This window comes from Mastomys coucha, unplaced genomic scaffold, assembly GCF_008632895.1.
Source record: "Mastomys coucha isolate ucsf_1 unplaced genomic scaffold, UCSF_Mcou_1 pScaffold18, whole genome shotgun sequence".
Classification (NCBI taxonomy): Eukaryota; Metazoa; Chordata; class Mammalia; order Rodentia; family Muridae; genus Mastomys; species Mastomys coucha.
This window is the reverse complement of record NW_022196900.1, coordinates 30,853,899-30,869,653: the sequence shown is the minus strand read 5'-3', so window position 1 is coordinate 30,869,653 and position 15,755 is coordinate 30,853,899. Positions and strand designations below refer to the sequence as shown.

General features: G+C 44.4%; 1 protein-coding gene across 3 annotated transcripts in view; it reads left to right on the top strand.

The window, feature by feature from the left end:
- Positions 1-445: 445 nt before the first annotated feature.
- Cdk5rap2 (CDK5 regulatory subunit associated protein 2) overlaps positions 446-15,755 on the top strand; it is a 184,738-nt gene continuing 169,428 nt past the window's right edge. For 2 of the 3 annotated variants that reach the window (XM_031377670.1, XM_031377669.1), the window contains exons 1-3: positions 447-686; positions 6,930-6,997; positions 9,155-9,222. In XM_031377670.1, the coding sequence (XP_031233530.1) occupies positions 628-686; positions 6,930-6,997; positions 9,155-9,222 (195 nt within the window). In that variant the 5' untranslated portion in view covers positions 447-627. Of the gene's footprint in view, positions 687-6,929; positions 6,998-9,154; positions 9,223-15,755 lie in introns of all 3 variants that reach the window. The other variant, XM_031377671.1, reaches the window with a different exon arrangement.

Below are 15,755 nucleotides of genomic sequence, written 5' to 3'. Positions count from 1 at the left end.
TTATAGGCATGCAGCTTCAAACTAAGCCTGTAAACTACCATCTGTAGTAACGCTCCACAGGTGGTATTTTACTAAATCGAGGCAGAATCCAGTTATCTGAGTTTCAATTTAAGGCAGAAGCCTTTTGGATACAAAGAGCCAAGGCGCGACTGTAGGATCTTGAGTCTGGAATAGCAAATTGACCGATACTCTGACCTGTTCCACCTCCCGCTTAAATTAACTGATCTGGGCGGACTTTTACCCTCAACAAATATGGCGCTCGCTTTGGCTTCGGCTCGGATGCCCTCACACACGAAGCTTTGTCGCCGCTCCTTTTCACCTAGTATTGCAGGCTCAAGTGCGCAGGGTCTGCCCTGAGTTAAGATGGCGCCCACTCAGCTGTTCTTGCCCGGTTTCGGGTCTGTGCAGGGCGGCTTCATTGCGCGTGCCTGGGTGACCCCGCCTCGTTTCCGTAGGAAGAAGCGCCGGGAAAGATGGCGGCGGCTGCGGTTTGAATTCCAGCGGCGCCGCTTGACTGAGAACAAGAACAGGGTTGGAGGGGGCGGGACCTGGGTACCGGGCGCGCCGGGACTGCCGGGGAGCCCGTGGCGCTACCGCTGCAGACACCGGTGCCACTACTCTGTGTTCATGATGGACTCGGGGATGGAAGAGGACGTCACCCAGCCTGGGACCCTCAGCGGTTGCAGGTGTGGCCCTGGCTTTGGGATTTTTGGTAACTGGGTTGGGGTTCCTGTTGATGGTGGGTCACTCTCTGGAGGCCTTCGGTTTACTTGGGGATGGTCTCTGCTGCGACCCGAGTGTAGTGGGACCTGGGTGTCCAGCCAGCAGCAGCACTACATTCGACTACATGGCGTGAGTTCTGGAGTGTACTCTGAGGAAGATGTGTAGGCTAGGTAAGGGGCTTTTTGAAAGAGTGTGAGGAGATGGGACGAATTAGTAGGGGGTGGTTGGAACTGGACCTTAGAACACTTGGTGAGTGATTCATTCTTGTTTGAGGCTTTACATTCATTATGGGGAGTGTAGTTGTTATTTTAGACTTTGTTTATGGGGTCACACCATATCCATCCAGGACAAAGGCAACAGAGCCTTGGCTGGAGATGGACAGAATTTAATTCAAATTCGACCCATACCCTGACCATGTAGGTGACCTTAGTAAGCTGACTTCCCCTCTGAAAGTGTACTAATGATAGTGTGCACTCACCAAAACTGGATGAGAAGGAAAAGCAGCAGTGCCTACCCAGCAGTTCTTTGGGCAGGTGTATTGGCTGACACACAATGGTGGTGAAAAGGATGATGCTGTGCTAGCATCACTACCACTACTACACGTTGTGTCTTCTATTCGGATCCCTTGGGAGCAGACATTGGATTATGTGGGATATTTAGAATGAGAACTAAACTACCCCACGTCTAACTTAGTAGATCTGCTAATACTCTCCTTTCCTTTCTCTCTCAGCCTTGACTGGACAGGTGCTGCATTCATTCCTGGTCAATCATCTCTTAATCTGCCCTATAGGCCCTCCAGGTGCCTTGCCGTCTGCAGGATGAAGTTCTGTACTGTGGCTTCCATGTTTCTCTATAATTGGCTGCATCTGCCTCTCTAGTCTACCCCCTCACCACCACCACCTCTTCTCTGGTTCCCAACCCTGTCTCTTCTCCAAGCCCTACTGGCCAATGCCTGACTGCCAAGCTCTGTCAGGAATGATCTGACTGAATATTTTCTTGCTGTCAGGCTTGTGTACCTGCTGTTGTTGCTGTGTAAGTTGTCCTTTCTATGCCTTTTGTCTTATTCACATCTAGGTTCCACTGCTAGGAAATCCACACTGACATTCCCACCTGTCTCTGTCCTAACCTGGTTGACAGTGACCAGCATAGAAATACAACATAGGGTGTACATTTAATTAAAAACTTTGTTGTGAACTGGGCATGGTAGCATATGTCTTTAATCCCAGGATTCAGGTGGTGGAGGCAGGTGGATCTCAGATTTTAAGGCCAGCCTAGTCTACAGAGTGAGTTCCAGGATAGCTAAGGCTACACAGAGAAACCCTGTCTCAAAAAACCCAAACAACAACAACAACAACATCAAAAACTTGCTGGTAGTCACAATTTAAAAAAAATAAAAATAAAAATAAACAAGTGAAATTCCTTTCTTTGTGGGTCTCTCACACCTCTTCAGCTAGTACTTTACCACTGAGCAGCAGCCCGATTGGAAGCAGGTGAATTAACAGCATACATTACTTAGCTTAATATTGCCATATATGATTCAAGCAAAATTTATAGGAAAACTTGTCGATAAGACGTTTTTATTTTTTAATCTTCCTTAATCTTTGACATCTGGTATGATTTCTTACACCTAGATTGCTTCTCACTTTGGGCAAACTGCATTTCAGCATATAGTTAGAGCAGAGTGGCGTTTGTTAAATCACTGAGTGAAGAAGAATGATTCTTGGAGGGGCTGCTTCTCTCCCACTGTTGCACGTGGGACCCTGAAGCTCAGCTGAAATGAGTGGTCTGGGGTCCATGATAAATCAGTACTTAAGTCCAAGCTTCCCAAATTCTGTTCTGCCTTCTGACTAGTCTGAACTAATTAAACTGAGTATTCAAGGGGCTCTTGCAGAGCTTCTGGCATTGAACTGTCCCTTCAAGAGTGGCAGGACTATTCTGGGCCCAATGAGTCCTCATTTGGTGACCACAAGAGGAGAGGGTAGTTCCCGTGATGAAGTCATCCCCTTTCATTTTAATATATTGCTTTGCTTTCTAAGCACCCTTCTCGGGGTAATTTGCAAGCCTCATGTTTGTAGCCTAAACTGAGCCCAGTTTTTGTTGCATTAGGTTAGAGTATACCTGATCCAAGCTTATTGAATATTAGGTTGCTCTAGCCCATGGCCATTAAGTGCTTGCTGGCCATGTGCTAGAAGTAAATGTTTAGCCATAAGGGTAGTTTGATTTATACTCTCATGGATGCCAGGAGAAATGGTCTGAAGAGAGGATGGGAGGGTGAAGTCAGACGAGGGTTTGAGAGGGCAAGCTTGGATTCAAGGTATTCTTGGGCCATGCGGCTTCAGGAGAACCATGATTAGCAAAGTACTTGCCTATTAAGTGAAGTGAGTTTGATCCTCAGATCCCACATAAAAACTGGCTGGACATGGTGATGCATGCTAGAAAAGCTGAGATCAGAGGATCCCTGGGTCTGGCTAGTGAGCCAGCCCAGCCTAATCTGAGAAACCAAAGCCCCCTAAACAAGACAGGACAAAACAGTCAAGGCAGATGGCTCCTGAAGAGTGACTCCAGGTAAACCTCTCAGGTCCAGATGTGTGAACATCCTTGGATGTGTGCCCACACTCAGATGTGCCCCTGACCTGAACATGCACACATATTTGAAGATGTAGTTAATATGCTATAAAGGTTATCCATTCGATGTAAACTGCTGTATGTAAATAAGCTATTTACAAAGGTGTGCCAAGATCAGTCTAATCCAACTTTAGAACATTTCTGTTACTTGAAAAGAAACCTTGTGCCCACCAGCAGTCCTTCCTCATGTACTTGTCACCCTACCTGAACTCAGGCCTTGTTACTCACAAACAGTACTACTACTTCTGTAGATTTATCTATTCACATAGTCCTTATAATGCACATTCTTTTGGGAGATCCATGGTGCACCATGCATCATAACTTCTTTCTCTTTTTGTCAAGTAATATTTCATTGTACCCATGTGCCACACTTTGTGCATGTTAATGGATGTTTCTATTTTTTTGTCCATCATGAACGTTGCTATGAACCTTTATGTGTATGTGAGTTTTGTGTGGCCTTCAGTTCTCAGTGGTCTTTGGTTCCACCCAGGAGTAGAGCTGCCAGGCTCTACTTATTATTTGGGGGACTGCCAAGCACAGTTCAAAAGATGGGGCACCATTTGTCTCTTACCAGCAATGTCCCTAAGGTTCTGGGTTTTTACACTTTACCAGGAGTTTTCATTGTCTGGCTTTTTGACTCAAGCCATCCTTGTGGGTGTGATATGTCATTTTGGAATTGATTCTTTACTGCTTGATCATAGTAAATAACTTTTCACGTGCTCTTTAGTCATTTGTGTTTTCTTTGGTGACATGTCAGATTTTTTTTTTTTGCCCAGCTTTAAAAAATGTGAATTATTTCAGCTCTGCAGTTTAATTTCTTAGTATCTGTCCTCGAGGCATCCTCTTACACGTACACAACGAGACCAGTATACAGATATTCATACAGCGTGGTTTTAAAAAGAACAACTTGGAAACAGGTTGCATTCTTCTTAGCAGAGGATCAGGTAAATACACATCCTTTCAGAAGTATCTTTCAGACCTTTTGCAATACACTGGTGGCTCTTGAAAGTCAGCATCCTAGGTTACAGCAGAGCCTTTTAAACAGGATAGAACAGAGAAGTTTTCAGGCATTAAGGAATTCTTTTATGAATCATTGCCAGTAATGTTCAAAAATTACTGCTGCAGACTGTATGGTAACATTGCAATTGTGGACACACTCACCAAAACTTCAGGACCAGTTTGTAGTCAAGAAAGGTGGGTGCAGAGTCTCTCACACAGTTTGATTGCATGGTTTGTGTATGTGGGGTGCACACACACACTGGAGTTCATTCATCCATTTGTGTCCACTCATGCATTTTTCTCTGCCTATTGCTCTCCACGTTTACTTTTGGAGGGGCCTTTTAAAATTTATTTTATTATTATTTTTCTTAATTACAGAAAGGAAGCAAAAGCAATATTTAAATAGCACCCACTCAGAAAGTGGTGGTGGAGCCGGGCAGTGGTGGCACTTGGGAGGCAGAGGCAGGAGGATTTCCTTGTCTACAGAGTGAGTTCCAGGACACCCAGGGCTATGCAGAGGAACCCTGTCTTGGGAAAAAAAAAAAGTGGTGGTTGAATTTGATTTTAGTTTTTAAAATTCAGTTTAGAAAATGGAGTTTGTCATACCGGTGATGCTTATGGGAAGAAATAGAAAATTAAGATGAGGAAAACATGTCTCCCTGCAAGTGATACCTTTTGGGTCTTTGGAATATTTTCTTGCAGTTAAGGATTTGTAGCTCACCAAGCTTTTTTAAAAGATGTAGAATAACTTTATATGTGTTTTTTTTTTTCATGACTGTAGACATGTTCTACTTAGGTTTCCTCATTACTTTTACAGCTGACCTACTTTAAACGCTCATTTTCTTGATGTTGGAGTTTTTTTTTTCAGGTTTTTCTCGGTGTCTTCATCCTGAAGGTCTTGTTTCCCTTCAAAGTTGATCGAGAGTTGTCTGAGATATAGCATTTTTCTGGCATTAGAGGAAGTAATAGAAAGTTGCCCTGGAGTCATGCTGAGCTTTCTTTAAATCTTATTTTCAAATTGTCTTACAGTAACTATTGCCATGAAACATAACAAAAGCAATTTGGGGAGGAAAGAACTTATTTAATTTACCCTCTCAAGTAACAGTCCCTCTCTGAGGGCAGTCAGGGCAGGAGCTGATGCAGAGGTCATGGAGCGGTGCTGATTACTTGACTGCTCCTCATGGCTTGCTCAGCCTGCTTTCTTATAGAACCCAGAACCACCAGCCCATGGATGGCACCACCTACAGTGGACTGGGTCCTCCCCCATCAATCCCTAATTTAAAAAATTCCTTACAGCTGGATCTTATGGAGGCATTTTCTCATTTGAAGTTCCCTCTTTTCAGATAACTCTAGCTTGTGTCAAGCTGACATAGAACTAGCTAGCGCAGACATAAAAGGCCTGGATTCTAGCCTTGGTCTGTTCCTTTGCTGCCATCTGACTGACGGAGACACTAAAATTATCCGGGCCTCAGAGCCTTTCTTTAGAAAATGCATGCACCTTTAGGGAGTTGGCTTTTGGAACAAGTGTAAATATTTTATAACTTGTAAAGCACTGTATGTGTGAGAATGACAGTGATGTTCTGCTCTTGTTTGAAAAGCATCCTAATATGCCAGGCATCTTGCTGGGCACTCTAGGCCTTTTTTTTAAAACAGAGACTGTTTCTCTGAAGTAGCTGATATTGTGCTGGAGTGGAAGGCTGGGAGACTGGGAAAGATGCAAGCAGGACTTAAAACAGGCTGCAGGGGAGTGTCTCTTGTAGTTTAAATTTCTGTCACTGTCCACAAATACTCACGGAAACCCTTTAGACAATGACGGCTTCTTAGATCAGTGACTTCTACATTTTTTGATGTTCCCCAAAGTCAACTTTTGTGCCTGTATTAATTACTTTTCTATTGCTGTGATAAGAGCCTATGACCAAGGCAACTTATAGAAAAAAAGTTTATTCGGGGCTTACGGTTTTAGAAGGTTAGAATCTGTGCCCATCAAAGTGGGGAGCTTGACACCAGTCAGGCAGGCATGGCACTGGAGCAATAGCCGAGATTTCAAGTCTTAAGACAGCAATCACTGGATAGAGATAGGGAGACTGGGAGTGAAGCCACAAAGCCTTCCCTACGTGACATACCTCCAACAAGGTCACACCTGTTGATTCTTCCCAAGTGTTCCACAAACTGGGGACCAAGAATTCAAACACATGAGCCTATAGGGGCCATTCTCATTCAAACAAGCACAGTTTCTAATTTTCAGAAGTTTAGCTTTTGATTATAATGACTCAGTTGATGATGTCTAACAGACTCAACCCAAGTGGTTTGTAACTGGCATAGTGCCTCCGCTTAGTACATACATACTTGCAGGATGAACAACTAAATGACTGCCCTGCAGCTGTGAGAACTAATAGGCAGTTCTAAAGCTAGAGCTCTCAGCTCCAAAACCTGATTTCCAGAGCTGCCTGTCTCCCGGGGAGCTCAGTGCCCTGTCCTTCTTAGCCATGGCCCAGTGACTGCTCCATGAGCTCCAGGCTGTCTTATAGGTTCCTTTTGTTCAAGGGCTGTTTCGCCTCTCATCCCACTGTGCTCTCTCCTAGTGGCCTTCACCCTGTTCTGCCAAGTGATCTGGATATCATCAGTGACACTGCTGGCTTGGGAAATGGAGGTAAGTGTACCTCCAAGTCAAGAAGTAGAGGGGAGCCGGCTGAGACCATGAGCATCTGTGACCTGATGTGGTGTGTATTGTCCTGGGAAGCAGAGCCTACCTGGCCTGACACACATTGGGCACTCAGCATCTTGTACATGTTGTGCGCTAATTGGCTTTCAACCTTCTTCATGTTTAAACTGGATTGTGGGAGATTACAGTCTGGGTTTTCCATTCTTCATCATTTTCATTCTGAAAGAAGTATGTGCTATGCGGGTAGTGCTAGTATTTTTACTTGTGCTTTTTTTCCCCCCTTCTCTAAAGTCATGAGATATGTGCAAAAAGAAGCTTTGGAAAAGACAGAAAGAGAAGGTTTATTTCTGTGAAATGCTGTAACTTAATAGGCCATCCCTAGGTTTTCCTCTGGGCCATGTTAATTTTTACTTGAAATAAAAAGCCTGATGAGCAGAAAGCTGTGAGGCCTACCCTTAATTCAGCCCATGATATTCTCTCACTTCTTGCCAGACTCTGGCCAAGCATTGGGATTCAACATGGAATGTCAGCGCCTTCAGACGGAGAACAGACAGGCAAGAAGTTAGACTGATAAATGCTTTGATCCAGGTTAGGAACTGAGAAGAGTTAGGTGCTGAGAGAAGAATGGGAGAGTAAGGGAGTCAGGTGAGCATTTCCCAAGAGACTGGTCTCTGGAGCTGAGACTTGGCACTGGACTGAGGTAAGGGAAGGACAGGATGAATGTCCTGACACTGGTGGCTGAGCACTGGCTGAGGATAGAAAGCAAACCTTTGTGCTCCTTAGACAGGCATACGAGACTCTGCACACTCTCTCTGTCCGCAGTTGGCCTGTGCCTGGGGCCTTCTGTTCTCTTTTCTGCCTGCAGCTGCCTGTCATGTTGAGAACTCGGCTCAAAGAATACCACCTTCTTTGTGTCTCCCTGGTTACTTAGCATCCTCTCTCCTCTGAGAATTACATGTATTCACTTTTCTTATTGCTGTTGGCCTCTATGCAAGTATATAGAAGCAGACAGGTTCTCACCCATCTGCACTCTTCCCATCCCTGCCGAACACGGGGCTCTGACCTGGGTTATCCCAGTTGTCCCCTAGCTGTTCTCATTGTTCCTCTCCTGAACTCCTCAGTGTCTGTTCTCGGAGAGGCAGCCAGAGGGAGCCTGAATCTGTTCACATTGCTCTCATTCCTCCAAACAGCAATGCTGCAGTGAGCAGGGCCTGCAAGGCCAGCCTGCCTTCTTTACTTTTCTCGATTCCCAAATCACCTTTTAGCATAGCCCATGATCACTCAGTTGCTTTGTCTCTTTCCTTCCTCTAGAATGGATCTGTTTGTTTCTTGGTATAGGCAGACCCAGAAAGCCTCGGCAGGAAGCAGCCTTTCAGGGCAGCTTTGTCAGGGAGCGAATGTTCAGTCACGTGATACGCACTAGCCAGCTTCATGATATTTGTTTTTATCTCTTTTGCTCACTTGCCTGGGAACCTGGTGCAGGCTCACTGTCTCCTTCACTATTGTTTCCCAGAGTTCAGGCTCATGCTTGGTACAGGGCAGTCGTGTGGTAAATGTTTAATGAATCAACGAAGCTCTGGAGAGACTGGGTCCCAGCAAGGCCTGTGGGCACTTGGGTTAGAGATTCCTGCCATTGTCTGTTTTTTTTGTAAGAAAAACTTTTTTCCTTTATAAGAAAACATAGGCTCTGTGTTTATGATTCACCTTATTAGGCTGCTGTCCTGTGGCAGCAGAGGTTGTGTGGCAATGACCGAATTTAGGCTTTGTGTATGGCCTACAAAGCCTAGAATGGTCATTGGTATTCTATGAAAGAGTTTGCTAACTCTGCTATCAAGTCAATCAGGCTGTCTCAGTTACTGACATGTGAGGAGGAAGAAGTCTTGTCACATGGCCCGTGTAAGTTTTGGGTTCAGCCCTTGACATATGTGGTTATATTGGGGCCCATGTAGGTAATTTGTCAATATTGAGAATAGAGTAATTTAATTGAGAGTGTTCTTTGGACTCAAGTCAGTAAAGGCCACCAAGCAGGAAGTTGCCCGCAGGGACATTGTGACTGCTCCTCTGACTTTCTCTTCTGGGCCCTCAGCCCCGGTTGGGCGGCCTGCTTGTCTGATGATTTCCTTTGTGTGTTTTGCCTTTCTGTAGTGCTCCCAAACGTGTCAGAAGAAAAGGTCTCTCCCACCAGAGCCCGGAACATGAAGGACTTTGAAAACGTAAGTGCAGATACCCAGTCATCATCCCTTTCTAAGAGATCACGTCTGCTACCACCATGTAGCCAGGCCTGGGAGGCACGTGTTTCTTGAGAACTGTTTGAGTACCGTCAGAGGCAGGGGGATACCATATTGTGGGGTTTCATGGCCGAGGGCATTATCTGTGAGGCTTTTACATGCACACACAACCAATCTTTCATGCAAGGTTTGTAGATTCTGCCTAGTAATTGGCTAAGATGAGAGTTTTGCCATACTGTGTAGTGAAGTGGAGCTGACAGTATCATAGGCACAGGTAAAATAAGCTCTCATTGGTCTTGACTGCAACTGCTCACGTATTTTATATTGGCCCCATTTTTCAAAGGGGTTGTCAGAGTACAGGAGACTGATTTATGATCAGATACTAAATACTCAAAAGACAGAGCTGGGATTCAAATTCACTTTTTAGAAATGGATAGTTTTGTTTGTTTTTGAGACAGGGTTTCCCTGTGTAGCCCTGGCTGTCCTAGAACAAGCTCTGTTGATTACGCTGGCCTCAGACTCGAAGAACTGCATGCTTTTGCCTCCTAAGTGCCGGGATTAAAGGTGTGAGCCACCATCACTACCATCACCTGTCTGTAAATGAATATTATTTTTTTTCTTTTTTCTTTTTTTTTTTTTATTTTGGTTTTTCGAGACAGGGTTTCTCTGTGTAGCCCTGGTTGTCCTGGAACTTACTGTGTAGAACAGGCTGAATATTCTTTTATGATTTATCTTAATTTATTTTTTGACTGTTTTATGTGTATATATGTGTATATACATATGAATGTGCAGGTGTGTATGTCTGTGTAATGTAATGGCCAGAGAAAGATGGCAAGTATTTTCCTCTGTCACTGCTTGTCTTATTCCCTTGAGACAGGATTGCTCACTGAACCAGAAGCTTGCCTTCCCAGCTAGGTTGGCTCGTTAGCAGCTGTCTAGCAAGACCCCAGGGTCTGTCAGTACTGATAATGCAATGATTTAGAGCTTCTCTGTCCCTCCCAATGCTGAGCTCACAGGCATGTATAGCCCTGCCCAGTTTTGTTTAGTTTTAAGTTCCAAAGTTGATTTTAATAGAAGAATTTACAATACCTGTATCCAAGTTCCTGTATTAAGATAGGCTTTTATCCACTTATATCTTGTTCAGACATTATAGTACTCATACAACAATGGTTTTCAATAATGACTTGAGTGAAAATTTCCATTCCCCATTTTGGCTGGCTGGCTTTTCTTTCTTCCCTCCCTCCCTCCCTTCTTTCTTACTGATTATTTGGGAACTTTACATCATGAACCCTGAGCACAATCCTCCCAGTTCTGTGCCCACCCCCCCCCAAAAAAAAAAGAAGAAAGGAAAAAGAAAAGCCGGCAGGCAAACAGGTTCAATTTGTGGTGCTCATATAGTGACTGGAGCATAGTCAAACTCTTAGTAGCCTGCCCCTTAAAGGAAACTGAGTCCTTCCCCACCACATCCCCGCCAGATGTCTCCATAGAGCAGCTATAGAGAGCTACACTAAAGCATAATTTTTAAGAGTTCTCTTCATTTCTACTTAGTCTTTTTAAGTGGGTGCTAGGGATTTGAATTTCGGTCCTGATGCAATAGCATCGTAGCCACATAGTAAAGCTGTGTGCCCCCTCCCCTGAGTTCACTCAAGCTTTATAGCTGTGCTGCACTGCCCCTCCCCTTTCATTTTGCCAAATTTGTGGCTGGTGAATGGAGTGTGGGTAGCTTGTACCCAGTGTGGTGTTGTAATTGTCAGAGAATGGATTACTGGAGACAGATTTGACTTTGAGGCTCAAGCATTGTGCCTTTCATTTGTTAGCAGAGGGGGTTTGTTGTCACGTATCAGGAAAAGAAGGTTATTTTCCCAATTCCAATTCTCTTTAACAAGTTACCTGCTCAACACTCTCATTTATCATGAGAAGAATTAGACTCTTTTTCATTTGTAGCCAAATGAAATCCACAGTATGGAAGACATAGGAGATATTTATCAGAGAGAAGATGGAGGACACAGAGGGAAGGATGCCTACAATTATGCCTCTCTCTCCCCAGTTGTCTTTGCAGAACAGAGTGCTGCTGTCTCTGGATTTAATTTAGAATACTCATTACTGCTAATAGTTATCTGCAAACCACCAGTGACCAATTGAAGAAATGACTTGTCAGATCTTTAATGGAAACAAGTAATTTTTGAGCTTTGAGTTGTTATAATTTCAGCTGTACATGTGCTGTTATGCTGTGGGGTCTGGGGCCTGAACTGAATGAGATTTGATTGTTCCACATCATGTATAATTAAAATATGCTCTCCTGTTAAATGCTTGTTCCTGTTTGATCATACGAGTAATAATGGCTGCTGTTTATTAGGCTCTGAGTTGGGCATTTTAAGTTTGAAACTCTTCATAGATGTTTCTTTAATATTAAAGCAGCTCTGTAAGACCAAGAGTTATTATTTGTTGTCAGAGAACAGTTTTAAATTGCGCTACCAGACTAGGAAATTTTACAGCATTGTTGCTGTGGGAAATATAAAAAAGAACAGGCACATCCCTGTGCTTGAGTCCGGCAACTCTCTGCCCCAGCAGCCTGGCCACCATGCACTGGCAGGCAGTGACTGACCTGTTTTTATCTCATGGAGACTCTGACTCCAAACTTCACGATCTCTCCACCCAGCTCGCTCGGTTCCCATTGGCGGGTAGCTACCATGCCTGCCCCACGCTTCTAAGCCCCCACAGCCTTTGTGGTGCATATCAGGCAAACCCACGCTCTTCTGAAGTACCTTTCTCTCTGGAACCCAGTCGAATCGTAGTGAAAAGAAAAACACCACACAAACTTAGCTCAGAAACAGTGGTAACTCAATTTCTGGGCGTAACAACTAAAACCTAATCTTGTAAGACTTATTAAATCTGATTCCTCTGGTGGCAGGTCCTGACAGATCCGCCATGATGCTGGGAAACTCTAGCAGCTATATCTTGCCCTTCCGCTATCCTGTTCCCTGTCCTCCTTTTTCTCTTCCTCTGTTCAACCTGGAAGACCCGCCTACTCGCCCAGTGATTGGCTTTTTTTTACTCATTAGGGGATTGGTTCACAAGAAGTCACCTGATTTTGTGACTCACTCCTTGCCTGCAGCCCCTCCCAGGAGAGTGGAATTGGATCAAAATACAAACAGCATCAGACCCATCCACAACACATTGTGTAGTTTTGGATTCACATTTGCCTTTTAACTCTAAGGAATCCTGAATTCTACTCTATTTAAGATTTATAGGAGATACTGAGGCTTGGGCATGTGATGTAGCATAGGTGGTCTGAGAGGACGTTACCAGTGACCACAATTTCCCCGGATAGACTGTATGTTGATCACCTTTTGCTGGTGACTTTCGGCCAGCTGCTTCACCTCCCTGTGTGTCCCCTCCTTTCTAATAGGCTGTTATGAGGATGAAGCCTCTGTCCTAGTGTCAAGTACCCCCATGTGTCAGTTGGCCCTCCTTCCCCTTCCACTCCTATTATTGTTCTTTTTCTCAGCTCTGCTGTGTGATTGAAGTTTCTCTTGCTCAGACTGTTCCTGTTGGCCAAAATCTCATTTTTCTTGAAGGTGAGGGAGAGCTTTCTATGCCAATATGTTTTAGGATTTATGTTTTTTCTTTATGACTGTGGTCCTTTGGCTGCTGTTAGGTTTTTATGGCATTAATATTTTTTATTGTAGCATTTTTGAGAGCAAATTCTGCAGCTGAAATTGAAATGACCACACTGTTCTCACTGTCTCCCTTTCAGGTCTTTATAAGTCACTGAAATTTTTCATTTGGCCTGAGCTACATTTTTTGGCTCAGGCCTTCAATCTCTGTGGCGATATTCTGAGCTTTCTGAGAGATGCTTATAGGAAAAGAACTTGTCTTCTAAAGTGGGTTTTAGAGGGGGCATGAATATTAAAGGGAGGCGGAATTCTTTTGAGTTAAAGGGGAAACTCCTGCTTTTCTTGTTCTAGTCTCGGGTGACTACTGTGTGGACACCAGCAGTTGCATTTAACAAGTTTAGTAAGACATTGATATTGATCCCCTTGTGATTTTACCCAGAGTTTATCTGTTCAATAAATGGTTTCACATGGCCAAGCTAGTCTGTCTCCCGGGGCCTGGGGAATCTTCAGTGGGTTCTTCCTAAGTAAGCGTCTCTGTCTTGGTCTGATTGGGAAGATGGCTAGGAAGATGATGCAGTGATGTCGTGAGTGAGTAAGAACCTCCTTGGATGTCAGGGATAGGCAGGGCTTGGGCAAGTGGAGAAGGCATGGAGAACACTGCATACAAAGACTTACATGCAGCATTAGAGTACATGTTAACCAAGTCAGGAAACTGAATGTTTTGCTTAGAATGAGAGCATCTCAAGTAAATGAATCCTGGAAGTAGGTGGGGCTGTCAGAACTTGATGGGTACACTGCTGATTGTTGTCTTGAAAATGAAAGATGAGGAAGTAAATGACCAGAAATTATGCTTTCAAAAGATTATTGTCTGTGATTGTGAGGAGGAGAGTTTTGAGGGGAAGAAGGCTGGGAACAAGGTTAGTGGAGATCTGAGGTCTAGTATAGAAGCAGCAGGACCACACCCTAAGGCATGGAAGAGATAAATGTAGGGTGTGGTCCAAGCATGGAGGCAAGAGAGAGTAGGGTGAGAGCATGAGCTGAGAAACGTGGGGAGTGGAGTCAGAATATGGGGTGAGAAAGGGGACTGCGGAGAGTGAGGTCTTATAGAGGGCATAGATGGCGAGAGTGGGTCAGAGCATGAGAAGAGAGATGTGGAGAGTGGGGTCTAATAGAGGGCAGAGATGCAGAGAGTGGGTCAGAACATGAGAAGAGAGATGTGGAGAGTGGGGTCTAATAGAGGGCAGAGATGCAGAGAGTGGGTCAGAGCATGAGAAGAAAGATGTGGAGAGTGGGGTCAGAGCATGAGAAGACATGCAGAGACTGGGGTCAGAACAGAAATGTGTGGAGATGAGTCATAGCTGCAGAGCTAGAAGAGCTCTGATCATTTGACAAGCCAGGGGCTGGAAGCCCAGAGGGTTGGGGCCTCACACAGGCTTCGAACCCAGGCTAATTGGCACAAGTTCTTCCTTGTTTCAAATTGTTGTGTGAACACTGACATGAACACTAGGCTCCTTCCTTTTGTTATCCACTGTCTGCACTAGTTGATTATAAAGTCAGCTGTAAATATGGAAGGTCTTAGGTAGGAAGTTAGTAAAGCTATTTGGCTCACTGGGAGCCTGGTTTTTGGCCTTTCTGGGTGTTAGTGAAGTGGGTGCTCTGGACCAAATGGGGCTTGGTGAAGGAGGCATTTTGCGAAGGTCTGTGTTTATCTGCTGGGACCTGGAGTAGACACTGACATCCCTCTCTTTAAAAAAAATGAAGGCAGGTGGTCAGATTTGAGTACGTACCTAATGTGATTGGCAAGGCGACTCATAGTGGAATTTGTTCAGTAACACCCATGGTATGGGTCATTTGCCACTGGAGAGCAGCCCCCTTTTTCTTCACCCCATGCCTATAGCCCTGTAGCTTTAAGAATTGCTATGATGTGTAATCAGCATGGACTTGGACTTGAAGGTGATGAAAACTAGGTTTTAGATGTGACTTGGTGACTTGCTAATTAGTGGCCTTGTATGGGTGGTTTCCAGAACCTCCTGTGAAAGTGAAGCTAATGGAGTCTTTTCAGAGTTACTTAGCAGTCTTTGAGACTTGGTATATATAGAGAGAACCCAGCATGAAGTGTAGCCCGTGAAGAATATGCAAGAGAGTCTAAAGCCTGCCCTGTGCTGAAGGTCTCTAGCCACTGCCCCTAGTTCTGCCTATCAGTTGGATTTTCTGCTGGCCCTTTTGTGTTTCCTTGACCTTGGAATAACATTTCTAAATTCTTCCTGTGGTCCACAAGGTCCTATCCAGTGCGGTCAGTTGGCAGCTCCCTGTTGCTTGGTGCTCACCACGTTTGTCTCCGTGACACAAAATGCTCCATATATAGACTGCCATTCTCCACACTCAGCTCTTCCTGGGTGAGGGCATTCATGGATAGCCCACTTGGCCTGAGACACTGTGTCTCCTTTTCCTTGGTTGTCTGGACTTTCATGTCTTAATTTTAATTTGACCTGGTTAGAAAGGCTGTCTATCCCTAATGTATTATTCTGTCCTCTAGTGATCACTCAGCACCCTGTCTTTTCAGTCAGGCCCTTACAACTGTTTGTCATTAAGTATGTATTTGTATACTTGCTTAACACATGTCACTGTTCGTACTCAGCACTGAACCTAATAAAAATAGTCGACTTCTAACAAGCACATGTTGATTGAATGAATTACTATATGACATACTGAACTGCTAGATTTTGATTGCTTCCTCTGTAAAATGGGAAACATAATTATCTCGTAAGCTTGTGGTTGGTGAGGACAGTGTGTGGCATATTGGCTCTTCAAGAAATCCTTTGCTCTATGGTAGTTGTTAATAAAATGAATGGAGACAACACAGAGAGAGAGAGAGAGAGAGAGAGAGAGAGAGAGAGAGAG